Raw genomic sequence first — 26836 nt, forward strand, 5'->3', positions numbered from 1 at the left:
ATAGCCTGGCACTGCCCAGCCTTCCCAGCTTTAACACACGCCCGACAAATGAGGCGGCTTTTTGCTCCTGAGACATGCTCTGGGCTTTCCCACCTTGGCACATTTGCTCAGGCCATTTTCGGTTCCCATCTCTTCCCCTTTCTTAATCCCCCATCTGTTATTCTGTACCCCCCCACCCCTGCCAAGGCTTCCCTAATCTCTCCCTCTTCGACCTCCCAGAATACCTTTTCCCTGTGTAGTGGGCTTGTGTGTCACCCCCCAGGAGACTAGAAGTTGCTTGAGAGCAGAGTCGGCCTCCCCTCTGGCTCCCTGGCCTCGTGCCGGGCGTCAAGCAGACGCTCAGGCACAGGGATGTCCCAGCCAGGCTCCTTCCCCAGGCCCTGAGAGGGCAGGCTGGGGGGCACTCACGTCAATCCAGATGTAGTGCGGTGTCACCTCAGGAGGGCACGGCTTTGGCTGGCTTGCTTCGGAAGCTGCCAAGGGATCCGCTTCCTTTGTCTCCACAGAAAAGAGTCCATATTTCTGCTCCACTGTCATTTGCCAGGCACCGGCCATCTCCCGCATGAACTGGAAATACAAGAAGCCTGGTTACAATCCGCCAGAGCACAGAGAGATCCTGCAGTGACCCCAGGACTCCAAATCGCTGCTCTGTCAGACACAGGGCCACTCCCAGCAAGTCTGGGCCTCAGACTTGAGACTGGGAAAAGGGTGCTGCCCAGGGTCCTGTGCACGGTAACCATTCTGACAACACACAGGGCCTGGCCCACCCCTCACCCCTGGAGGATGGCAGGGCAGGAAAGGACGGAAGAAGTGTTGGGAACACAGAGGCTGCTATCAGATGCTAGGCCCATGCTAGTCGGTTGTCCTTCGTGCTTGAAGAAGACCCAAATGATACCATGATGTTGGAGTCGAGTTATACTGCATCTGATGGTGGCTGATCAGACCACACTGGGCACAAATAGTCTGTGTGAACACTTGGGGTGGATCCTCTAAATGTACACATTCTATGTTTTCTTTGAGCTGTTTCAATTCTGCTTTGCTCACAGAGCACAGCACCTCCTCTGATGTGGTAACGCCATGCTGAGGGGTCCTGTGCCAATGTCTCCCATGTCACACAATCAATTCCAAAGTTCTTCAGAGGGACCTTAAGGGTGTCCTTGTATCGCTTCTTCTGATCACCAAGTGAACACTTGCCTGATGCGAGTCCTCCATAAGATAGTCTTTTGTCATTCGAACAACGTGATCAGACCGTCGGAGTTGCACTCTCTGAAACAGAGCTTGAATGCTTGGCAGTTTAGCTTGAGAAAGGTCCTCAGTGTCTGGTACCGTCTCCTGCCAGGTGATCTTCAGAATCTTCCTAAGACAATTCAAATGGAAGCGATTCAGTTTCCTGGCGTGGCACTGGTATACTGTCCAGGTTTCATACAACAATGAGGTCAACACAATGGCTCTGTAGACATTCAGTTTGGTAGTCAGTCTTATACCTCTTCTCCCCCATACTTTTCTTCAGAGCCTCCCAAACTCTGAGCTAGCTCTGGCAATGCATGCGTCAGCCTTGTTATCAATGTGTACATCCCTGGAAAGTGCACTACCAAGGTCAGTGAACTTCTCCATGTGCTGTGACCGATGGTTCTACGAATGGATGGTGTGGTGCTGGCTGGTGGAGCACCTGTGTTTTCTTGGTGTTAATTGCCGGGTCAAAATTAGCACAAGCAGCAGAGAATCGATCTGTAGCATGTTACCTGCGAGTGGCGATCTCATGAGCCCATTACTCACTCCTTTTGGCAGGCGTACAAGCTTGTTAGCTAGATTAGCTTTGATTGCAAAACCTACGCCAGCTTCACGGCACTCCCCTTCACCGAGGTCACACCAGAAAAACGTGTATCCAGCTCCGACTTCAGTAAGCCGGCCTTCGTTTGCCAGCCTTGTTTCACTCAGGGTCATAATTTGGACATGATTCCTGCTGAGTTCTCTTGCAACGAGAGCTGCTCGTCTTTGAGGTCCACTGGGTTTTGTGTGCACACACTCTGTGTACTGATCATCTTTGAGATGAGTGGAATTGTCTTTGCAGAAGTTTTGGTCCACTTTTTTGTGTCTTGATCACATAGTGGGACCCTCGCCTGCTACAGTAATCAGGCCAAGGTTGGGGAAGCAGACAGTTTTTAGGGCACCTTTTCTAGCCCCTTCCTCCCACCAGGAGGTGAGCACTGCGATCCTTCAAAGGCTGCTCAGACACCCAGGGGGCTGCTTCCCACTGCTGCTTCCAGTGTAGAGACAATCCTATGGCCTGGGCCGCCTGTGTGCAGGGTTGTGACTGCAGCTCCCAGTGTATCTGCACCTGCTGCTTTGTCATTTGCCTGTCACCAGCATGGTAAATGGTAAAATGATGTGGGTGATGTCTTCTGATTCGTGAATAAACTAGATTTAAGTGAGGCAGAGTTGCACAATGTCATCGGCCTCACTCTCTCCTCCAGAGCCATCAAAGTCCAGCGGCAAGACAAAAGTCAGGATGCCAGGCGATGGCCCAAGATGCAGCGGATGACTTTGTATCTTTGATGTCTAGCCAAGCTCTAAGCGCCCCACGGCGCCTGCTTCAGCCGCCTCAGGGCCATTGGAACAAACTGTTCTCATCTGCCCATTCCACCAGCGGAGGTCTTCACATGCTCAGTGTAGTCACCCCCCACAACTCACTGAAGGCTTTGAGACTCCTCGGTTACCCTTGACTTTGTTTAGTGCACCTGCCAAGATGGTTTCACTGCTGCACATGCTCCAGCTTCTTGGAGCCACAGGTTGGACACCAAAGGTGGACGAACAGCCCTCACAGCAGAGGTGCCAGTCCTCCCTGAACACAGCCTACAACCCCCAGGACCATGCTAGACATCTCCTAGAAAGCAGGGAACTTGGCCAACAGCAGAAGGAAGGGGCTGGTGGGAGGCATCTGGCTTTGGGCACTGAGCCATAGGAAAGAGACTGGAAAAGGCTCTGCCCTGCCAGGTGACAGCAATGACAGCAGGACCAACGCAATCAAGGGGCTGGGTAGAGCGTGGGCACCTGCTCCACGTGTGCAAGGGGGCATGGCCCATCCAAATAGAAAGAGGGTCATGGAGAGGATGGGCTAAGAGTATCCCGGCTGAAAAGGGAAGGGCAGCTTGGAGCCCTGGCCGGGGGCCTGAGCAGCAAGCTGAACTGCCACCTCGGGGAAAGCAATGGGGGGCACATCAACATTCCCTCTTCAGTTGCCCCCTACAGAGAGCAGAGCTTGGAGCTGGGCAGGGAGGATGCCTCCCTCCCGCCTTCTTTCAGTCTGGGCCAGGCTCTGGCCTGTAGGGCAAAGATAAAGGGCTGGGGGTCTGGGCTGAGAAGCCCATGTGGCCCCTTCCAATCACCCGGCTGCAGCAGCAAGGGGACCAGACAGGTTTTTGGGACCTCTGCGGGGCAGGTAAGGCCAAAGACACACCCTGTGCTACTCCATCACTGGTGGGCAGCAGGGCCATGTCTTCACCACCCCTGGCAGGGCCGATACCCTATGTTCTATATCGGAAGAGTACCCTGGCCTGGCCCAACTTGAGACAAAAGCATTTCTAAGGTTTAGCTGTTCAAAGCTGTGTGTTAGAAAAGCCCCAAAGGTCTGTGGGTTCTGTTCTCAACCCTCCCAGGGACTGCCACAGCTCATCACCAGCATGCTCAGAGAAGTTGATCCCATGGTGGAGTCCCACTCTGGCCAAGTGACAGACACCATAAGCAGTTGGCTGGACAGGCTGGGTTGAGCTGGGGCCACAGAGAGGCCACGGGAAAAGGCCTGTTTAACTGGGAAATGGCCAGATGAGGAAGTCAGAGCTGTGGCAGAGGAGCTGAGAAGGGATGCGGCTGGACCTGAGCTCTAGGTGAAGCTCTTGGACAGCCATGCACAAGGCAGATTGGAGGGGGAGAGCCTGGAGACAGCCAGACCTCTGCAGGCTCCTGGGACAGCCCAGGGAAGAAGGGGACGATAGCCCAGACTAGGGGAGAGGTGGGCATGGCTCCATTTGGAGATGGGCACCATTCAAATATAAGCTTCTTGAGGGCAGGGCAGGGACCATGTCTTGGGAGCTCGGCACAGTGCCTCCAGCTGAGACGGCCTGTAGGAAGGCTTCCTACATACTCCTCAGGAGGGCTTATAGAAAGCCAAGGTGGCCAAGCCCAAAGAGGCTGAAGCCTGACCCGTGGAGGTGGCTGGGCCTGGACAGGCCAGCCCCAAGACACAAGGGGCTGGGCCGGGGCCCAGCAAATACAATTATGCTCACCATTCACTCAGCTGCATTCACCTAATAAACACCAACGCATCAGTGAATCTGGGTGTGGCAAAGCAGAGGATGATACAAACGTGGGTGTCTGTGTGTGTGTGTGTGCGTGCGTGCACACACGTGCACATGTGTGCATAAAATAGACACAAGAAATCTATCTAGAAGGATAGATATCAACAGAGACAAATATAGACAAAGATCTAGATAGATACACACGTAGGCATAGATGCAGACAGGGAGAGAGAGAGAAATATTGAAAGATACAGATGTAGACAGAAAGACAGACAGACAGATACAGACATAGGTGTAAACGAAGATGTAGACATGGACACAGATGTAGAAACAGACGCAGACATATGGATAGATGCAGACACAGGTGTAAACACAGACGCAGATACAGATGCAGACGCAGACATACAGACCTGAACACAAAGTCACAGACAGACATAAACACAGACGCAGATGTGGACATAGACACAGATGCACTACAGCCACCTCCTTGGCCGGGTCTCAGCCCCAGAGGGACGTGGTGACCCCAGCCAGGAGTCGCCCAGCAGTCTCCCAGGTTTGAAGCCTGAGCCCCTTACCGGCACTTCCACACCGTTCTTGCCCGCGAGCAGCCACTCCCAACATGCGATGGCTGTCTCCATGCCGTGTTCGTTGAACATCCGGAGGGGGCCCCAGCACAAGTGGTGCAGGAGCTGGGGGTCACAATCTGAAACCAGAGAGTCAGACAGAGATGCTTGGGGGAGACGCTCCTAGGACAGCACGTGAAGGGCTGCCGTGCAAAGGAGAAAGCAAATGTTTCTGAGTGAGAGGCTGAGCACAATCCCCTGGCCCCGCACAATTTGCTGTTCAAGCAGCCACGGTTATGGGATTTTCAAAGCTCTGGCTCCATCTCTTCACAAGAAGCAGATGGAGTCTCAGGGAAGCCCCTGTGGTCGGGGGGTGGGGGTGAAGGGGAGGGCCCGTTGAGGGAGGGAGGCGATGTCCTTGGGCTGGATGTCTCCCACATGGGGAGGAGGGGGAACGAGGGACAGAGCTCCTCCCCAGGGCTCGGGCCTCCACTGTTACCTGGGATGCTGATCAGCATCGCTGTCAACTTGAACATGGCCTGAGTATAGTCCTGAGTCTTGTGCGAGTCCAGGGCTGTGTTCAGCTGCTGGACCATCAGCTTTTTGAGGTCAGATGTGTGGCCTGTGCTATCTGAGAACTGAATCATTCCATAAACCTGCGAGGAGACAAGGCATGGCCAGGTAGGACCAAAGGCTACCACTGAAGCTCTCTGTTTCATCAGGCATGTGGAGGAGACTAAAGACACACACCTTGCTGTACCAACATGGGGAGCACAGTGCAGGGATTGGGGCCGGACTAGGAATCGGGGAGACCTGATGCTGACGAGCCTCTTCCCCTCTGAACCTCAGCTTCTCTTTCTGTACGGTGGGGACAATAATCCCCATAGTCCTCACTGTCATGGGGTGGTTGTGAGCCTCTGCCAAAGTCAGGTGCTACTAGCTCCAGACCCTGACTGCTGGGCTTGGTTCTGGGCACCAGAATGAGGACTGTCAGAAAGACAGTGGGTCCTCTGAAGGCGCTGAAGATGCTCAGCTGGGGCACAAAGGGCAAGTACCCAAGGGCAGACCCAGCCCAGCAGCAAAGCATGAGGGCACAGGAAGGCAAACTGAGGCTGCACTGCCTTGGAACTCTGAGCCAGGGGAGCAGCCAATGCTAGGCAGGATGCGGGCCAGCCAGATGGACTTCTTTGGACTGAGTCAGGGCTGATGGGCACAAGTCACAAAGACAGGCTCTACCACCTCACAATGTCTAACAATGCTCCTGACTGGCAGCTGGCCACCAGAACACAAGTCACGGGAAGTCCATTCTCCGGCCTACAAGGCACCTGCTCCTTGGCAGCCTCCTCTGCCCTTGAGGCCCAGCTTGGGCACCCCCGGTTCCAGGAAGCTGCCTTGGCAGGACTCTCCTGCCTCAGTTTCCCTAGAACTCCTTGCCCTTGCCCATGGCTAGCTGCACCTGCCTGTGTTTCCCAGGATGGCCTCAGATTTCAGGAGGCGACAGACAGTGCCTGACACTCCAAGGGTGCTTGAGAAATGACTCCTGAGCTGATCCAGGCACTAGGCTGCCAGCTTCTGCTGCCAGGCAGGCTTCCAGGCCTTTTCAGTACAAGGACCCCTTAAAGCAGAAAATGCTGCAGCCCCCAGATGTCTGAGACAGCAGAGGATGGTGCCATGTGGCCTCAAGTTAAGGGTCCACTGGGACTCCGAGATACTGCTCCAGGTCCGTGGAGGGCACTAAGGCAGGCTCCCTAGCTTACATGTGCTCCCCCATGGGCACTCCCCACCTCCTGAAGCAATGGAACCAACTTCAGTGATAGTTCTAAGTTCAGGGCTGACCATGTTCCTTCCCTGCTCCATAAAGTCCCAGGTCTCCTACTACCTCAAGGTACAAATGAGAACTCCTATTTGGTGCAGCAGGTCCTCCCCACCCACTCTCCTTTGATTCTAGGTGACAGTCAGCTCATGCACAGCCTGTGCCCTGAAGGCCTGCTTCTGCCACTACTTTCTGGGTCTGGGGTAGGAGGGCATTACCTCGCCTGCATAGCGGTTACGCAGATTCAGGGAAGCCATGAAGTTGGAGTAGTCTTTCTTCACGCACGCAGGCCGCTCTGTGAGCTGAGTTACCTACAGACGGAGAGTAGAAGTGTCACCCTGGCCCAGCAGGGTCCAAGCATGGCTGGCTGGCCATCCTCTCCTTCCTGACTTTGGAGGCTCTCCTAGGAACCAAGTGGAAACCCCACTGTCCCCAAGGCCCCCTGGCCTTCCCTAAGAACCCCGTCAGCTTCATGGACAGTGGCCAAGCCCAGAAGCAGAATGAGCAGGACTGAAGGCTGCCCACACTGGTCAGACTTTCTCTTGGGCACTGGTGATGCCTCTGGAGACCCTTGGGGTTCCCCCTGTCCGTCATCTGTGTCTCAGTGGCTTGCATGAGGTCACTGACTGGCCAAGAGGCAAGGAGGAAGAAGGGAGGGCTGCTGAGTTCCCAGCAGCCAAGGAGCCAGAGGACAGAAGTAAGGCCAAGGGAGAGAGTGAGAAGAGGGTCTTCTGCTCCAGAGAAGGAAGAGCATGCTGCCAGTCAGCCATCTGGCCATGACATGCTGGACATTCCCTCACTCCTAACAGGATTTCCTGTACAATGCGTCTAGTGGTGTAAGGAATCATTAAACAGTCCCTAATGCTTGGCAGGCCCATCTGTGAAAAGGCCACCAGAGGAAGGGAAGCCTCTTTCCAAGAGGGAACAAAAGCTTCAGGAGAGAAGGGGCTGCTGAGGGCCAACATGCCAGGCCAGTGTAGAGCCAGCCAAGGATGCCCACCATGAAGCTCAGCCTACCTGGCAGGACTGAGGATGCCCGCAGCACCGTCACCCCTGCCGGGAGGTTCTGCATAGCTGGGACTTTCAGGGGAGGACTGAGGGACCCGAGTGAGGAGTTAGGAGAGCAGAGGCCCATCTGTCTGCCATCCTTCCCTCAGGCCTGGCTCTCTCCTCCTCAGACAGCCTCCTGGAGGGTCTGTGGAGGTGTTTGAGGAGAGCCTGAGAGCACCTGAGGGGGAGAGGAGCCCTTGGAGACCCCCCACACCGGATCATGCTCTGACCTATCCCTTCCTCCGGGGGGTGTTCCAGGTGGTGACAGGACAGCAGCAGAGGAGCACAGGGCTGTCAGCATCCAGACGGCAGCTGCTCAGGGAGCAGTGGACATTTTATAACTGTGTTTCAGTTTGCTCCTCTGGGCTGCTGTGAGGATCCAGTGAGATCATATTTATAAAGGGCAAAGTACTTGAATGACTCTGATGGTCTTGATGTGAAGAGTTACCGTAAAAGGACAGTGTAGTGCGGTGGTCAGGAGGCCCAAAGCTACCTTGCTGGCTTTCCTCCCTACACCCTGGGGGGGTCCTCTGAGGGCCCCAGGGTGTCTGCCTGCTTCCAGTCCGTCCTCCACTCAGCCACTAAAGCACAGACATGACCACGTCACCTCCTCACTCGGTAAACTCCCATGGCTCCCTGTGGCCTCCAGGATCCGGTACCAAATGCTCTGGTCAGCCTTCAGAGCCCTTCACCACCTGCCCCTCTGTGCCCCGGTCTTTTTATACCTTGTTGCTTCCCACCCTGCACCTTGGCTCCAGTGCCCCCGGCCTCCTGGCTGCCCCACAAACAGACCCTCCATCTCCCAGCTCTGCACTTTCTCTGGATGCCCCTCCCTGATCCCTGGAACCCCAAGCTCCCTGGCTTCCTTTGGGTACCAGCTAATATTCCAGCTTCCTTCCCCCACCCATCTTTATTCCAGGGCCTTCCCTCCATTCATTTCCTGTATGTAGCATGTCTCTACCTGTCTGCTTGCTGTCTGCCCCACTGACTGTGAGCACCTTGAGGGCAGGGACTGTCTCTTGTCTCTTTGTAAACCCAGTCCTTAGCACAGTAACCTGGCACATAGTAGGTATTTAATAAATGCTTGCTGATTAATTGGTTGAAGGAGAAGCAGAACCATTCCACAGCAGAGAGCAGAACTCTGGTTCAGCCTCACCTCCTAATTTCCTTGGCTACTGCTGGGATGGACAGGTGGGTACATGGATGGATGGAGACGCCTGCCCTCTAGCCTCACAACCAGCTCCCCAGGCTACAGCTTACAAGCAACCCTGATCCCGCCCTGGCCCACAGGAGGCCAACACTCACCCCCAGAGTCGTGTTCTGCCGATTGTAACCAGCAAAGTGCAGGATGCTCTCGGTGGCCATAGCCAGGCCTGTGTGCTGTGATAGGCCCGAGACCCAGTTCTGGTGCTTATTCAGATATTCCTAAAAAGGAAAACCAAGTTGTTTTGTTAAAAACAGAAGTTGAATGGATTTCATAACTAAAAGGCCAAGTGTAGCAGGGCCTGAGGGCTGAGGACCTGGGTTCAAATCCTAGTCCCACCACTTGCTAGCCATGTGACTCTGGCTGTTTCCTGACCTCCCTCGGTCTCAGTGTCCTCCTCCATGGAAGGGGCGAGCAGGAGCAGAGGGTCCTTTCTGGCTCTAAATCTATGATGCTAGACCCGGAGTGGGGATGGGGAGCCAAGACAGGAGCAGCAGGAAGATGTACAGCTGAGTTCTCCCCCCTGAAAAGCCTTGCACAGAGATCTAGAAAACTCATCAGCCCAAGGCCCGGTCAGGAAACCCAAAAAAACCATCAGAGTGAGTCATTTTTCCAGCCCAGGTCAGCACAGACAGACAGAAAGGTCAGATGAAACTGGAGTAGGGTCTGCCCAGGAGCGCACAGAGCATTCCCACCCAGGGCCTGAATGAGGGCATGCCCACAGTTGTGCCCTAGGGCAAGAAGGAGTCCCAGCTTGGGCAGGCTGCTTGGAAGGGGCCAACTCGCCACTCAGCCTCTCACTCACCAGGGCAGAGTGAGGAAGGAGAGTGCTTCAAGGGAGGGCTCTCTTCCACTGTGACAAGAGGTCACAGGCCCCACTTCAGAAACAAAGAGACTGTGTGGCTGTGGTCCCACCAGTCCCTAGCTGAGCCTGAAGCCAGCAGAGGATTAATCAGGGCAGCAATCCCAGACCACAGGGAAGGCTGAACCTCTCTCATGAGCCTGCAGAGCTTTTCAGCTAGCTGACCATGGCTGGGTCCAGCAGCATCTACTGCAATGCCAACTGGGGCAAGCCAACAGTTGTGCTGCTCAGACCCCAAGTCAGGCCAGGAACATGCAGAGCTCAGACAACGAGGGATGTGATCAGACTTTACACTGTCATTCTGGGGACACCAAAAGCATGTAGGTCCTCAGCCTAAGTTATTCCTGAGATTCTAGATACTCCAACAAAGCAGCAGAAATATCCAAGAAGACATAAATTCAGTGCTGACATTACTCATGGAAGTGGGTCTGAAATCAGAAAGTAGGCTGAAAGAGTCAAAAAACATGGGAAGAACTCCACTACAAAGAGCTATTATGGTAATAGACACTCACAACACAAACTCAGAAGAAGAGAATGACTCCAAAAAAATCTACAAGCAAAGTCTCAAAAGAAAAAGACACCTTGGACATAAGTTCAACGAGAATGCCTTAAAGAGATGAAGCAAGCGTTTAAAAAAAGATTTTAAAAATCAAATGAGAGCACTAGAGAAAAAAATGGGAGAGCTATGGGAAGGGTCATAAAAGACAGAGGATCTGGGGGAACGGTTTCTGTAATGTGGTGAAGAGCTTAAAAGGAGAGAGAAGAAAAGGAATATATTAGGCTGGAAAAGGGAAGAGGAAAGGTGCTGAAAATTATCTCCTATAATAGGGGTGCAGAAGACGACTCTGTAAAGGAGGAGGAAAGGGTGGGAGGAGCGGGGGCATTCGGACCTGCCTCTCACTTGAACTGGGCAACGAAGGGAAAAATACACAGACACACTCACAGTTGGGTACTGAAATTACTGAAATACACTTCATTGAACAGGGAAGCAGGAGGAAAAGGGAAAAAGGAGATTGGGACTAAATTGTAGGTAGATTCAGGGGAAAAATCAGTCCTAAGCAAAATAAAGTAAGGAGGGTGCAACCTGAAGAAGGGTATAAAAACAAAAAAGAAAGGTGAGAAGCCAGGCTCACACACGGGGTGAGGGAAAGGGAAGAGAAGCAGATTTCACCAAACACTGCTGCTGACATGTGCCTTCTCTCTCAGCAACTTCTTCTTTATTATGTGGGGGAGTAAATAAATAAAAACAAAAGGATAAAAGAGGATGCAGGGAGACAAACAACAATAATTACTGTGAATTTCAATGAGATGAACTCACTCATAAAATGGAAGAGAACAGCACAATTGATCAGAAAGTTGAGTAAAACAATATGTTATTTACAACAAACACGCTTGAAACAAAGATTCACAGAGTAAAAATAAGGAGCTGGGGCAAAATCTATTATACTTTAGCTGAAGTAAAAAAAGTAGTGGTAGCAATCATGATCTCAGACAAGGCAAAAGCAAAAACTGACTTCACTAAAAGAGGTTAACAAAGAAACTATGCTTTGTTGAAAAGTACCATAGACAATGAATTAACATCAACACTAAACATATGCATCAAATGCCACAGCAGCTAAGTACTTAAAGGATATAAGTTCCAGGGAGAAATAGATGGCAAAAGTACAATAGTGGGGGGACCTCAATTTACCGTTTTCACAGACCCAGATAAATCTAACCCAAAATCTAACCAAGAAGAAGAAGTTAAGGACTTGAGTAGAATTGTAGAAAAATTAAGTAGGATAGACCTCTGGAGAGTAGTGAATGGGAAGAGAAAAGTTTGCATATTCTCAGCTGTCTATGGCACCTTTATAAATACTGACCATATATTACAATATGAAAATCTTACAATGAATGCAGAAAAACAGAAATGTTAAACATATCTTTCTTGGAGCCACCCAATGCAATAAAAATTATATTCAATAAAAGACCACTGAAGAAATGGTTAAATATGGAGATAATATAATTTAATCCTAAAAAATGGAGGGTCACATAACAAATCATAGAAATAATTGATAATTTCATAAAAATAGTAAAAACAATGAGACAACATACCAAAATTTTTGGTATGTCAAAGTAGTCCCTAGGAGAAAATTTATATGTCTAAACACTTTCATCAGCAAAAATGACAAAGAACAGGTCAATGAATTAGGCATACAACCAAAAAAAAAATCTAGAAAACCTATGATTTAAAAAACCCCAAAGAGAAATCTTCAAAATCAAAGAGATTAACAAAATTAAAAGCAAAAAAAGTGAATTAATAAATAAAATGAAAAGCCATTTCTCTGAAAAACAGACAAGCTGTTATCTAATTTAATTAAAAAAACCACACCAAACTGCCAGTATCAAAATTGAAAAGGTGAATTCATAACCAATGAAGAAGAAATAAAAACAATTACTAGGAGCTACTTCGCCCAACCATATGCCCATAAAACTAACAATATGAATAAAATACATGACTAATTACAAAAATATAAAATGCCAAGATTAGCAGAACAAGAAATAGAGGAATCAAATAGCCCAATCTCAGGAAAATCAAAGTGAACAAGTCATAAATGAACTCCCAAAGGAAAAAACTCCAGGACCAAATCGACTTCTAAGTGAATCCTATCAAACATTTAAAGAAGAATCAATTCAATGCTACACACATAAACTGTTAGGAAAAAATAGGAAAAGGAGTCCTATCAAATTCCTTCTATCATACAAATATAGTCTTAATATCTAAACCAAGGAGTCAAAATAGGGAAAAAATACATAGACCAGTATCTCTGGTGAATATGGAAGCAAAATTAATTTTTTTTTTAGTAAGTAGACTATAGCACTATACATAGACCAAGACCAGATTGGTTTTATACAAAGAACAAAAGGCTGGTTTTAATATCATGAAAACTATAAAAGTACCACATCAATACCAAGGGTAACAAAAATCATCTATCAGCAGATACAGAAAAAACTTTTTAACAAACTACCACAGCCATTCTTTTAAGAAGTACTGGGAAGTGTTGAAAGAAGTGTATCTTTCCTCAATATGACAAACAGTATCTATCTAAAACCAAAAGCCAGTATTATCTAGAATAGGGATAAGCTTGAGGCCTTTCCAAAAAGATCAGGGGTAAAGCAAGGACACCCATTATCACTACTGATACAGAACTGCCAGCTATATTTATAAGAAAAGGACACTGAGGGAATAAGCACAAGCAAAGAAGCTTGGTGTGTATGACACTTTAGAGAACTGCAGAGAGTCAATCTTCAAAGTTAACTCAAACAATTAACAACTTCAGTGAAATGCTATTCAGTGATATAAAATAAGCCTAGAGAAATCAACACTTCTAGGCATCACCAACAAAACCAGGAGAAAGAGACAGAGGAAGAAATTCGATTTAGAATAATTACAGAGAGTATAAACACTTGGGAGTCCACTTGACAAGACACACACAAGCACTATATGAACAGAATTACAAAACATATTTTTCAGAAATAAAGACAGATCTAAATAACTGGAGAAATAGTATTTGTTCATGGGCAGCCTAAGTTTCTTGAGCTAGAAAAGATCAGAATAAAATTCACCTGGAGGAATTAGTGTTCTTTCTCTCTTACGACAGAAGCTCCAGGAAAGCTGAGATATTTTGGTTTTCATCTTTGCAACCCTAGTGCCAAGCACACCCAGTGACTGGCATGCAGCAAGTACTTAATTAATGCTTTTTTGAATTGTTTTGTTTCTTCCCTGAACTCATACTTCAAAATAATTCACTGTGGCACAGAGGTGTGGGGTGTGTGTGTGTGTTGGTGGGGTGGGGTAACACATCAGCAGCTTGTGTACCCGGTCTGACACCAGCCTCACTGGGTTCAGAGGGGCTCATCTCCACAAGTCTCTGATGACGATGCTGGTTAGGGCATTTCATAATCCTGGCTGCAGAGCCCCCATACCAAAGAAGCCTTATCTACTATAGAGAATCCCAGGCAGCTGGACCCCTCACCCTGCGATCCCGTACGCGGATGAGACAGTTCATGTCATTACCTGCAGGTGGGATTTGGTCACGGTTGGGGCCCATTTCATTGCCTCCTGCAGGATCATCTCACAGCGTGCTGCGAAGTCTTTCACAATGTTCTAGGAAAGGGTTTGGGAATGTTAATGATCTCTCTGGGAAAGGACCCTTCTCTTCCTGGTCAGGGGTGCTGGTCCAGCACCACGGTCAGCTCAGAGAGTTCTAGGCTCAGTCCCAAAGCTCTCCCCTGCAGGATCCAGGCCCTCCTTCAGGCTCCACGAAGACGTGGAAACTGATGTCGGTCCAGCCACAAGCTAAAGATTATGAAGCACACGGTTCTACGACTCTTACACTTCTGATCACACTCATGGGAGGCCCGTGCGGAGGGCAGGCCCAAACACTCGCACTGCTCTGTGCCCCTGGCCAAAGCCCCTGTCACAGATTCACCCCCTACAAGACAAGAAGCTCCCTAGAAGCTCAGGTAGTCGTCAGCTTCTTTCCAGCTCCATCCACTTAGTGCTCCTACTTTCCAGATGAGAGACCAAGGCTCAAGAGAGCTAAGTGACTTCTCCAGGGCCAGTGAATAGCCAGCTCTCTGGTGATGCCCCAGGCAGTGGACTTTCCTTTCTGTTTCCATGGATATGCCTGAAACATTGTTTGGTGACTAAAGAGCTGGTGGCGCTCTGCACTATGAAACGGAGCCCACTCACCCTCAGCAGCAAACTCCCAGCTCAGACAGCTGTGGCTCAGAAAAGGTAATGAGCGCTGAGCCGTGGGCTCAGAGGGTAGACAAGGCCACCTTTCTACTCACCTCCCGGGCTTCACCAGTATCAGGGACCGTGATTCGATAGGGAGTGTCTGGGATGTCATAGTAAGGTTGGTCTTTGTGAATATCCTGGAATATAAAAAATAAATGAAATGTTTCCTAGGGCTCAATAAATGACTCTTCCTGAGCTGCCTTTATAAAAGCCTATCTCCTCTAGAGTATGAAATCACAAGTTTAATTAACAATTGAATTATGGCTGGGGGAAAAGGGATGATCTACCAGCGGGACCTGCGGCAAGGCTCTGGGCCCCTCTTGGGCAATGGAGGTGTCAGACTTGGTTATCTTTGAGCTTCTCTCAGCTTTAACATGCTAATGACTGTCCAACACCTCCCTCCTCACCCCTCCAAGCTCTGACCTTCTTCAGTGCTAAGTCCCACCATACCCCAGCTCAGATATTCTCTGTTCTAACCTCCCACCCCACCTCCAAAACCCTGCTCGAGCATCCTCTAAGGCTCTAAAGGCTCTGCCAGCTCTGACACTGTGGGTACTGAGGCCCACTGCACCCCTACCTCTGACATACTCTGATGTAAGGGCCCTCCTAGCTCTGACCTGAGTTCCTAGGCCTGCTGCACTCCTACCTCTGACAAACTCTGATGTAAGGGCTCTCCTAGCTCTGATCTCCTGGGATCCTAGGCCCAATGCACCCCCAGCCCTGACATGCTTTGATGTAAGGGCCCTCCTAGCTCTGACCTTCTGGGTTCCTAGACCCAATGCACCCCCAGCTCTGACATGCTCTGATGTAGGGGCCCTCCTAGCTCTAATCTGGGTTCCCAGGCCTGCTGCACACCTAGTTCTGACATGCTCTGATGTAAGGGCCCTCCTAGTTCTGATCTCCTGGGATCCTAGGTCCACTGCACCCCCAGCTCTGACATCTTCTGATGTAAGGGGTCCTGCCAACTCTGACACTGTGGGGTACCCACTGCTCACCCAGCTCTGACACATTCTGCTTCATGCTCTCAGGTCCCTTCTGGCTTTCACATTCTATCTTCTCCACCCTAAGGTTGTTCCCAGCTCTAACACCCTATGATTGGGGCCTCAAGCCTAAAGTTCTCGGGACCCAGGCCATCCTCCCAGGAATGGCCACAGAGTGTAAAAGAAAACCTCCTCTTTGCAATAGCCCACCCACAAGGAAGCCATACTCACAGCACTAAGGGACAGTGAGAGAGTCTGCAGGATGTCCAGCATGGTCTTCAGGACAGTGCCACTCCACAGCAAGTGGGGAAACCTACAGTTAATTGTCCAGACATATGCCTGAGTCAAAAGGCTTCAAAGCAAGGCCTCCAGCCCCCTTCCTATTAGAGGCCGAGCCTTCCCGATCCCAGGCCCCTAGAAGCGCAGCCCCCAGACTCGAGGTCTCCCCCAACCTCACAAGCAGGCTGTGAGACAGACGGGGGGCCTGCATAGGAGTCAGACTGAGCGATCTGTAAGCTCCCCAGCTCTGCTGCACCCCGATGCTACCAGGTACCCAGAAGTGTAAGAACCCAGCTTTGCCACACCCCTAAGGTATGGCTGCCCCCGGGCTAGGCATCTGCACTCTCTGGCTCCAAGTCTGCAAAGCCTGGAAATGAGGGCTGGGTTTGGTGAGGTACGGACAGTACCAGCTGTAGAAACTAGGCCCTTCTGCATGAGCACTGTAGTAACGCACAATAGAGAGCGTGCTTCTGCTGCGTTAGCCTGTCGGGGCACATGAGGCCGGGCTCCCCAGGGGAGACCCTCACACCTCTGCTCTGAGCTGCTCCCCAGGAAGGGGCCTATCAACGTCATGCTCACCTGCCCAGTACTTTGGGGGGGGGGGATGGCTCTGTGCCCTGCTTCAATGGAAGAGGGGCAGTCAAGCCAAGGCAGAAAAGGTAGAGGACTGGGCGTTGGGGGTACGGAGCACAAATTCTGCTCTAGCAAAGAATAATAGTCATAGCCAACAGCAGACCTCGAGTCTGCGAAGGGCTCTGAAGGCCCCGTCTGATTTCGGGCTAGGTTGGCTCATTCCTGTCCTCTGCACAATGAGGAGGATTGTGCTTGATGTGGTGGGGGCTCTGAGGAGAGCAGGCTTTGCCAATGGCGGGGGGGGGGGAGGGGGGGAAGGTGGGTGTTCTGATGGGAGCGATTCTGGGGAGCCCCCTCAAGCTCAGTTAGGATGCCCGAGCGTGTGTGTGGGGGGGCACATGATATTTTGTAAAAAATAAAAATGATTATAAAAGGTTGGTCTGTTGTGTCCAGTGCTGGGGCCATGTTTTAAGGAAGCCGCCAACAAGCCTGAGTGTGCCCAGAGGGGGCAGCTGCAGTGGGGAGGCCTCCACATTGTGCTGGAGAAGGCCTGGGGTGGCATGAGAGATGCTGGCCTCCCGAAGGCCTTTCCTGGCCTTGGCTCCAGACCAAGGAGCAATGGAGGAGATTGATTTATCTTCAACCCAAGGACCAATTTCTGGACAATCTGAGCTGCCTCCAAGTGGAGTGGGTATTGGGAGCTGCCCTGGGGGCCTGGATGCCCACTTAACAGGCATGCAGTAGTGGGGAGACCTGCTCCCACATCACACACCCTCTGAACCCCCTCACAATAATGACATTTGGATACTGCTGATGAGGAAACTGAATAGCGGAGGCCCAGGGTCTGCTTCTGGTTTGAGGCCTAAGATGCTTCCTCCTTCAGGAAGTCTGCCAGAGTTAATCCCTCCCCCATTCGTACTCTCAGAGACCTTTCTACAATGCTCACCCTCCATCCCTGGACCCATAGTCAATGGCAACGAAACAAAGCACTTTTTGCTGTGTTGGCTGAGAGGCCAGGCTTCAGCATGACTTAGCGGCCATCCATGGCCCTAAGGGACCCTGGGACCCTGCAGGCTTTGCAGCAGGTCTGGGGGACTCATTTCAGAGGGTTCTGCTCCCAGCCAAAGAAGGTTAGGAGGAACTCTGACAAAGCCAGGCAGGCCTAAGCTAGCCGGCATCCTCCGGCCCAGGCCTGGCACAGCCCTGTCCTTGCAGGGCCTTCTGCCTCCCGGGGAAGGGAGATGTCGGCGAGCTTCCTCGGGAGCCCATGGCTGTACACGCTGCCCCCCGTCTCTGTCCAGATTCCACTCTCCCTCCCCTCCGGGGGCCCATGGCTGTACACGCTCCCTCCCCTCTGGGAGCCCACGGTTGTACCTGCTCCCTCCCCTCCGGGGGCCCATGGCTGCACACTCTCTCTCCCCTCCGGGGGCCCACAGCCATACACACTCCCTCCCCTCTGGGAGTCCATGGCTGTACACTCTCCCTCCTCTCCGGGGGCCCACGGCTGTACACGCTCCCTCCTGTCTCTGTCCAGATTCCATGCTCCCTCCCCTCCGGGGCCCCCAGAGCTCTTCCACAGAAGGCCGCCACAAGGGACATACTTGTCCACCAGTCCGGACAGATACTTGTCGGCCACCCTGCGGATCCTCTTGTGGATGTGGTTAAAGTTCACCAGCAGAAACTGGGCGTGTCGTTCGAGCTCCTCCTCGTTCTCCTTGGTTTTGGCCTGGGCGGTGGGGAAGGACAGAGGCCGTGAGCGTCCCCAGCGATGCCGAGACTAGGGGGAAGAATCAACATCCTCCCTCCCCGACGATGATCCAGGGAAAGAGAGGAGCGTGACAGAGCTAGACAGTGAGGGTTTGGGGATCTCATCTGCAGGGGCTCAATGGCCTCTGCCCACAGGAGAAGCAGCAGGAGGGGCCTGGAAGGACAGGCAAGACAGCACAGCAGAGATGGCAGATCCTACGATGGGGTGAGGATGAGTCTGATGTGGCTACCGGAACGTCAGGCTGAGGATGAAGAGGGACCACAAAGACGAGGAAGCGGGGCAGGGAGGGGCCTGAAGGCCAGAAAAGGAGCCAGGGCTCAGTCTGGGGAGTGAGAGAGAAGCTACAGGCAGGGGAAGGTCTTAGCAAGACTTACCTTTTCAGCCATCATGTTGAGGAAAGCGTCAAAGACTTTATCTGCCACAGCGATCACACACTGCATCATGCCTGAGAAGAGAAGGGATAGTCCAATGAAAGACATGTTCAAGGGGACAGGCCATTCACAGGAGCGGCTGGGTGAGGGAGGGACCAAGGGACCTGGCCAAGGACGCAGAAGAAACCGTGCTGACCACCTAGATAATAAGGCAGCCTCACAACCACCTGCTGAGTCAGGAAGGGTGATTGGGGAGGTCTTCTCACCCCAAATCCAGCACCGCCCCAGAAGGGTGGGGATTGGGTGACCAGGTGTCCAGAACCCAATCTGATCATCCCCTGGGGGTTTGGCACCCTGGAATCTGACCATCTCAGCAGCTCAAGGAACATGACCCACCGGGGTCAAAGGCTTCAGAATCAACAAATCCTGATTCTCCTAAGCCCATTCCCAGAGGGCAGGACAGAACCAGGGTCTTGGCACTCTGCAGCAGGGATCTCCACACTTTTGATCATGCACACCCCTAAAAAGTTTGTCGAGTTACTTATAATTTTATGGGTAAAACATTATCATGTACCTCTCACATGTATGTGCAGAGTTACTTATAAATTTTATACATGTATACGATACCAATAACCACACACAACATAGAACAGATGCAAAAAGCACAAAGTAAAACAGGACGAGATGAAGACGATGGCGTATTTGATCCCCGAGTCAATTCGAGGCAAGACAGAAGAGTGGAGGGCCAGCCGAGGCCCCAGGAAGATCTCTGTTCAAATGCTGACTCTGACACATGCTGTCTATGTGACCCGGGGTAAGTCACTTGACCTGGACATGTTCTCAGTGGCGCCCTCAGGTTCTACGCTGCAGAGAAGGTGCTGACCTGCACTGGTAGAGGACTGTCCTCCCCTGGGAGTTCCCTCTATTGAAGAAATCACAGGTCTCCTTCCCACTGTCTCTAACATAAGATCAATGGGGAGCCATGGAGATGATGGAGTGGGAAATGATGTGGTCAGACCTTCCCCTGGGGGAGGGGAGATTAACTGAGAGGAGAGAGAGAATGCTTTGAACTAGGGAGGGGCATGGGGTCCAACCAACAAGATCTGGCAACTGATGAACTGTGTGGGGGAAGGGAGAATGAGGAAGCTGGTGCTGGGAGAGAGGGAAGCTTTGGGGACAAAGAGAAGGGGAGAAGGCCTGTGGTTGGGACAGCTGCCTGCCATAAGACCTCCCTGGGACTCCCCTGAGCCACCCATGACATAGTGGGGGGAGAGAGCTGGGGCTGGAGGGGGCACCTGGGCCCAACTAGAAGGGGGCTGGGGACCACAACGGGAGCCTACCCAGCAGAAGAAGTGGCTACAGCGGGTGGGGAGGCTGGACTGGAGAGAAGCCCCAGGGCTGGCCACAGTAAGATGCCCCTCCCTCTTCCCACCCTCCACCCCAGTGATGGATCCACACCCCCTGAGGTCAGTCTGCAGTGAAACATTTTCATCACATGCCATCCTATCAGTTAAAAAAAAAAAAACCCACTAAAAACCCCCAACCAATCAATAAGGATTTGTAAAGAACCTACTATGTGCTAAGTACTGAGAGCACACAGGGAGGAAAAAACTTACAACAGATCCTGCTCTCAAGAAGCTCACCTTCTAACGTGGGTGATGAAACATAAATAAGTGCTTATCGGCAAGATGGTAACAACGCAAATAAATGTTCGTAGGGCAGCTCAGCACAGCCCTGAGCCTGCAGTGAGGAAGACCTGAGTTCAAATCTGACCTGGGCGAATCCCTTCCTGTGTGCCTCAGTTTCCTCATCTGTAAAATGGTGATAATAGCACCTTGCCCCCAAAGTGGCTGTGAGGAACAAAGAAGGTGATGTGTGAAAAGCACGCAGCACGCACGCAAACGGCGGCTCTCCTACGTTCTTCTCGTTCCAGTGTCCATGGAAGGTTATCTGGTGGAGGGCCTCATGAGAGCAGAGGAGAGGAGGAAGAGCAGCCCCGGCCCAGGCTGGACAGAAGAGCCACCTTTGGGAGAAACAGCGGGGAGGACAACGGGAGTGGGCAGCAGAGATGGGCGAGGGGAAGCTAGGTGGTGAAGGGCTCTGAATGCCAAGGAGCGCTTTGTACGTGATCCCAGAGGGGCCAGGGAGCCCCTGGAGCACCACGGGTGTGTGTGTGTGTGTACGCACATATGCAAGGGTCTTGGTCAGACGGGCATGCTAAACTCTGAGGGCACAAACACAAGGAAAGAGTGATGGGGAGAGGCAGTGCTGGAGTCTGGGAAGCCCAAAACAGTGAAGGCTGGCAGGCTGAGTCTCCCCCAGACGAAGATCCAAAAGGAGCTCACTAAAGAGAGAAGGGAGAAGGGGGCTATCAGAGCAGAGGGATATTCTGGCATGAAAGGACCGCAGGGGATGGTGGGTGGATGCATCAAGGTGAGAAAGCCTTGGGAGCTGGGGGAAACACAGAGGTAAGTGATGGAGTTGTCATGGCATGGAGGATGAGGCAGAAGGTGGGGTACACCTGGGCAGGAGGAAGGCCCAATCAGTGGTAGGACAGGGGTGCAGGAGGTGAGAGAGGAAGAATATGGACAGCTGAGCTGGTTCACCAAGGCTGATGGGGCCAGGATGGGGAAATGAGGAGAGGGGAGAGCCCAGGGCCCAGCGGCTGCGAGGCAGAGGGAAGGACAGAACAGCCTTAGGGTGAGATCAGGTAAAGAGATTTTGGAAGTGGCAATGTGTCGACACTGGGGGATGATCTCAAACAGTATTACAAAGCTATAATGTTCAAAACAATCTGGTCCTGACTAAGAAACAGAATTTTGCCTCAGTGGAATAGATTAGGGCAAGACACGGTAGTAAATGACCATAGTAATCTAGTGTTTGATAAACCCAAAGACCCCAGCTTTAGGGACAATAACTCACTATCTGACAAAAACCGCTGGGAAAACTGGAAAGCAGTTTGGCAGAAACCAGGTATAGACCAACATTTTACACCATCTACCAAGACAAGATCAAAATGGGCAGATGATTTAGACATAAAGGGGGGGGGGTACCATAAGCAAAATACTGGAGCATGGAATATTTTATCTGTCAGATCTATAGATAAAGAAAGAATTTATGACCAAACAAGAGATAGAGAGCATTACAAGAGGTAAAATGGATAATTGTGATTACATTAAATTAAAAAGGTTTTGCACAAACAAAACTAATGCAGCCAAGATAAGAAGGAAAGTAGAAAACTAGGAAAAATATTTTTTCTAAGTTCTCTGATAAGGGCCTCATTTCTTAAACATAGAGAGAACTGAGTCAAATTTATAAGAATATGAGTCAGATCTCAATTGATAAACGGTCAAAGGATATGAACAGTTTTCAGAAGAAGAAATCAAAGTGACAGTCATATGAAAACATGCTCTAAATCACTATTGATTAGAAAAATGTGAGAGGATTCTGGGAAGATGGCAGAGTAGGTCACAAGATTGCAAGCTCTCCAGATTTCCCCCATAAAGGAGACAAAATAGTGCCTCAGGGTGAATGTAGAGCAGTAAAAATAAACAAGAGTTGGGGCAGAACCGTAGTTCTCCTAGGATAACCAGATAAGATCTGAAGAAAAATCCCAGGACCCTTTTTTCTATATTGGCCATCTTTGCAATTCTGGTGAACACCATAGGCCTCTTCTCAGGATAATGTTTTATCATTACAAAGGAATGATACAAAGGAAACTCATTATATTGAAATATAGTTACCAAAACATTTTTTTTAAAAAGTTCATGAAGTCCAGGTAGTTGAGAACTCTTGGTGTATAGGATGTTCATTCAAATGCACGTTGAAATCTCAGCAATGGTCTTTCTTCATCCATTTAGTCTTTGCTGTGTGGATGGAGAGGCCAGGCTCCCTTGAAGGATCACAAATCTCTTCTCCCAGGATCCTCTGCAGTATTTTGGGACTGGACGTCATCAGGACAATGTCCTGGACAAACAGGAGCACAGGGAGAATCTTGCCATCCACAGAGATACCCTCCTAGATTCCAAACTCCTCTAGTGCAGTGGCAAATAGCTGTGGCGATCTGAAAAACTTTTTCCCCCTAAATTGTGAGAAATGGTGGGAGGAGTTTTGTTTCCACAGGATAGTGATTGCAGATTGTAAGTCAAGTGACTGGTTTAATCAAAGTTGTGATCTGGCAGAGACCAGGCTTCTGATCTGGTGAAAGGTTAGAGGCTTGTATGCATACTTGCCGAGCCCTTTGAGGAGGGCATCATGTAGGCAGTCAGAGGGTTGCATCTGGCCAATGAAGAGAAAAGCGGGAGATTCAAATTGGGAGTCAATTAAAGGACTGGCCTTTGTCTGAGTCCTTGTACTCTCCTGCACTATATTTAAGGGATGCACCCATTTATTCAGACGCAATGTAAAATGTAATTTTAAAAAAACCAACTACTTTTTCCCTCTCTAAAAACAGGATGATTAGTAATTCTATTTTTTCATGAGAATGTTGGGATTAAATATGCTCCTTATTTTTGGAAAATCTTGGTTTCACATAATGCTTTGTGAGCTCATGATTTGGTCTCCAGAGTCTGACTTTCCCTTCAGTTTATCTCAATGCGGGACTGATTTCCATGGCTGTCACAGCCAGAAAGGAGACCTCCCAAAGACCCTGAGTTCTAAGAAATGGATCCAGGACTGGCCTTCCTCCACCATGACACTCATTTTTCCAATCCCATCTGCCAATTATGCAGATGATTTTGTTCAACAGTGGAATTGTGGGCCCCAGGATCTTTTCTAACTTTTCTCTGAAGGGAATGAGCAACTATAGAGCACCTGCTGTATGTGAGACCCTGTGCCAAGCTTGTCACTAATATGGTCTCATCTGATGCTCACAACCACCCTGGGAGTCAAAGGTTACTTTTTCCCCCATTTTACAGGTGAGGAAACTGAAGCAAGCAGAATTGACTTGCCCAGGGTCCCACCGCTAATAAGTATCTGAGGCTGAATTTGAACTCAGGTTTTCTGGACTCCACTGCACCAGCAGCTGCCTTGATCTGTTCTCCCCAAATCTAAGGCGTGCATCAGACAGGCTCTGCATGTCTCTCCTCTCTGTCTATCACTAACTCCAGGAGTGCACGACCACTTTCTAATTGCAGTTGTCTGCTGGCTAGTGAGACTCGGGTCCAGAATCACAGTTCCCCGTGCTGGTTCCCCTGCCTTTAGTGAGATGATGTGATGACCACAGCTGTCGGGTGGTCCCCGAGCAGGGAGTCCTCCACTGCGCCCACCTCATCTTCTTCCTCTACCCGCTGCTCAAAGCCCCTGGTCAGACAGCACCTGTGGACTCCCACCATCACGGCCCGCAAGACAAGTCGGGGTCCATCTCTTACACGAAGGAGGGTCTGGGATCCCTTTCTTCTTCCCCCTCTCCTCGGGGTCTCACTCTTCCACCCACAGACCCTGGGCTCAGGCCAACATTTTCTGCCGCTCCAAGCATCCCAGGCATGTCCTTCATCTCCCTGACACACCGGCTACCGGATGATGAATTAGTCTGGCTGTGGCGATGCTTTCTGACATCGGCCCTGTTCTCACACAGACAGGAACACGAGAGCCACCGTGCTTACTGTGCTGACTCAGAGGACGTCGGCCCGTGTTCTCACAGAGGCAGGGAGCACAAGAGCCACCTCGCTTACTGTGCTGATAGAGAGGCTGCCAGCCGTCCTGCCTGGCGGGCTGTTCCCCACCCTGGCTGCCACCCCCTTCCTCACTGCCTCGCTCCTCCTGCTCCCCATCGTGTGTCGTCCGCTCCCATCCCAATGGCAGCTCCCCAAGGACTGGGGACACCCGCTTTCCTTGTTTTTTTATCTCCAGAGCTGAGTACTGGGAGAGCATACAGAAATGGATTGCCGGACCTAAATGTGCCTCGTCCTCTAAAAAGGCAGAGACAGGCTGGTGTAAGAAAGCATTTACCGAAAGAGGTGGAGAATTAGTAGGTAAGTTTCTTTTTTCAAATGAAAAAGATGTCAGGTAAAACAACTGAAAAAACTGTGAGATCACCAATCACAGAGAAGAGACAGAGAGAGAGAAAAAGAGAGAAAAGAGAGGGAGAGAAGAGGAGGGGGGAGAGAAGAGGCAAGGGGGAGATGGGGAGAGAGGGAGAGAGACAGAGAAAGAAGAGAAGAGAAGAGAAGAGAAGAGAAGAGAAGAGAAGAGAAGAGAAGAGAAGAGAAGAAAAGAGAAGAGAAGAGAAGAGAAGAGGAGGGAGGAAAAGAGGGAAGGAAGGAGAGAGAGAGAGAAAAGCAGAGCCAGGAAGCCTGCGTCTATGTGTCTGCATGCTGGCGCTTGGTCCTGCTCAGGGCCCCCTGGCCTGACTGACAGTCCCTTTGATCTCTGGGCTCATGGGAGGTGCAGCAGCTGCAGCCCCCTCAGTCTCAAGGAGCCTGGCATGGGGGGCCACAGGCTTCGCATTAACCTCCTCAGGCCCTTCCAGGGAAGATCAAAGACGGCGGGGCAGCTGGTTTAATGGCATCTTTCTGACGGTCCCTCTACTGACAGATGTTTTTGTGATCACTTCCTGGAGGGAAGGCTCCCTCCAGTTATAAATCCCCAATCCCAAAGGGACAGCAGAGGACAGGCCTCTGAGATGGTCCTGGGGCTGATGCCCACTCATGCGCCGTTAGACAAATCCCTCCCCCTCTCTGGGCCTCAGTTTCCTAAGCTAGGGCCTCTACCTCCTCAGCAGACACAGAAAATAAAGCTCGCCCCTCCAGAATCCTCAGTGCCACCCAAAGGTTCAATGTCAGAAGCAGATGAGATTTTAGCCAGTGGACAGGAGGTTCAAGAAGAGGCCTGGCCATAGACTTGGCAGCCACTCCCTGAAGCCCCAGCAGCAGAGGCCTTAGCACAGCAAGAGTCCCTCAGGAGCAAGGCCTAGGCTGCTTCTCTTTTTGTCTCCCCAGCACTTAGCACATAGGATGTGCTTAATAAATGCTTTTCCACTCACTCCTTCATGTGAGGAAGGGCAGAAATGTGGGTAGGCCCCGGAGGAGGCAGAAGGCAAAGCGCTGTGTCCCTGGGACATGCTGCAGACAGCCTGGACACAAGGCCAGCAGAGTCCACTGAGCACTTCCAGGACCAGGCCAGCTGCACGCTTGCTCTGGCTCTCTCTACAAAAAGCACAACTCATGCATGCTGATCTTCCTTAATAATGTCGGGCCTCAAGGGGAGGAGGGAGAAAAAATCTGACATGCAAAACCTTATAAAAGAAGAGTGTTGAAAACTATCTTTATATATAATTCAAAAAAAAAACCCCCACTATTTAAAAAAAAAAACCACACACACAAGAGAAAGAGGGAGGGGGGGGGGGAAGAGAGAGAGAGAGAGAGAGAGAGGAAGGGGGAAAGAGATGGAGAGAAAGGGGAGAGAGAGAGGAAGGGGGCAGAGGGAGAGGGAGAGAGACGGAGAGGGAGAGAGACAGAGAGAGAGAGAGAGAGAGAGAGAGAGAGAGAGAGAGGAGAGGAAAGGGGGGAGAGAGGCGGGGAGAGAAGGGGAGAGAGAGAGAGGGGAGACAGGAGGAGAGTGGGAGACGGGAGGAGAGAGAGAGGAGAGAGAGAGAGAGAGAGAGAGAGAGAGAGAGAGAGAGAGAGAGAGAGAGAGAGAGAGAGAGAGAGAGAGGGAGAGGAGAGGAAAGGGGGGAGAGAGGCGGGGAGAGAAGGGGAGAGAGAGAGAGAGGGGAGACAGGGAGAGAGAGAGAGGGGAGACAGGGAGAGAGAGGGAGACAGAGACAGAGAGAGGGGGTGGTCAAAAAAAAAAAGATAATGTGAGCCCTCAAAATGCAAACAGACTGATGGAAGAAAATGACATTCTAGATCTGATTTCTGCCAGGAATGAGGGAAAAGGAACTGCTAGAAATCATGGCAGCCTCAGGAGGAAGAGCCCCCTCCATATGATAATGATAACAGTAACAATATGAAGCATTACAGAGCACCTACTATGTGCCAGGCACAGCAGCTCTGGGAGGCAGGTGCTGTTATCATGCCCACTTTACGCATAAGGAAACTGAGGCAGACAGTGGTTAAGTGACCTACCAGGGTCACAGCGACAAAGTGTTTGTGGCTGGATTCTTACTCAGGCCTTCTAGACTCCAGGCCCTGTGCTCTTCGCGTGGACCTGGGCCCGACTGGCCGAGCAGATCTCATAGGTCTCTGAGACTGACCTGGGCTCCTGTTCTGGAGGGGGATGGGCCCAGAGTGATGGGAAGCTCCCCAGAATGAATCCTGAAGGCACTAAGAGAACCAAGGGTTTATCTGAGATTTG

At 51.0% G+C, this 26836-nt stretch overlaps 1 protein-coding gene across 3 annotated transcripts in view; it reads right to left on the reverse strand.

Annotated features, from left to right (window-relative positions):
- PI4KA (phosphatidylinositol 4-kinase alpha) overlaps nucleotides 1-26836 on the reverse strand; it is a 135794-nt gene that overhangs the window by 35312 nt on the left and 73646 nt on the right. For all 3 annotated transcript variants that reach the window (XM_036758604.1, XM_036758592.1, XM_036758599.1), the window contains exons 24-33: nucleotides 18545-18615; nucleotides 18004-18128; nucleotides 15782-15863; nucleotides 14624-14707; nucleotides 13845-13934; nucleotides 9027-9146; nucleotides 6890-6982; nucleotides 5358-5514; nucleotides 4871-4998; nucleotides 409-567 (exon numbers count right to left, since the gene is read on the reverse strand). In XM_036758604.1, coding sequence (XP_036614499.1) covers nucleotides 409-567; nucleotides 4871-4998; nucleotides 5358-5514; nucleotides 6890-6982; nucleotides 9027-9146; nucleotides 13845-13934; nucleotides 14624-14707; nucleotides 15782-15863; nucleotides 18004-18128; nucleotides 18545-18615 — 1109 coding nt within the window. The remainder of the gene's footprint in view (nucleotides 1-408; nucleotides 568-4870; nucleotides 4999-5357; nucleotides 5515-6889; nucleotides 6983-9026; nucleotides 9147-13844; nucleotides 13935-14623; nucleotides 14708-15781; nucleotides 15864-18003; nucleotides 18129-18544; nucleotides 18616-26836) is intronic.

This window comes from Trichosurus vulpecula, chromosome 1 (genome assembly GCF_011100635.1).
Source record: "Trichosurus vulpecula isolate mTriVul1 chromosome 1, mTriVul1.pri, whole genome shotgun sequence".
Classification (NCBI taxonomy): Eukaryota; Metazoa; Chordata; class Mammalia; order Diprotodontia; family Phalangeridae; genus Trichosurus; species Trichosurus vulpecula.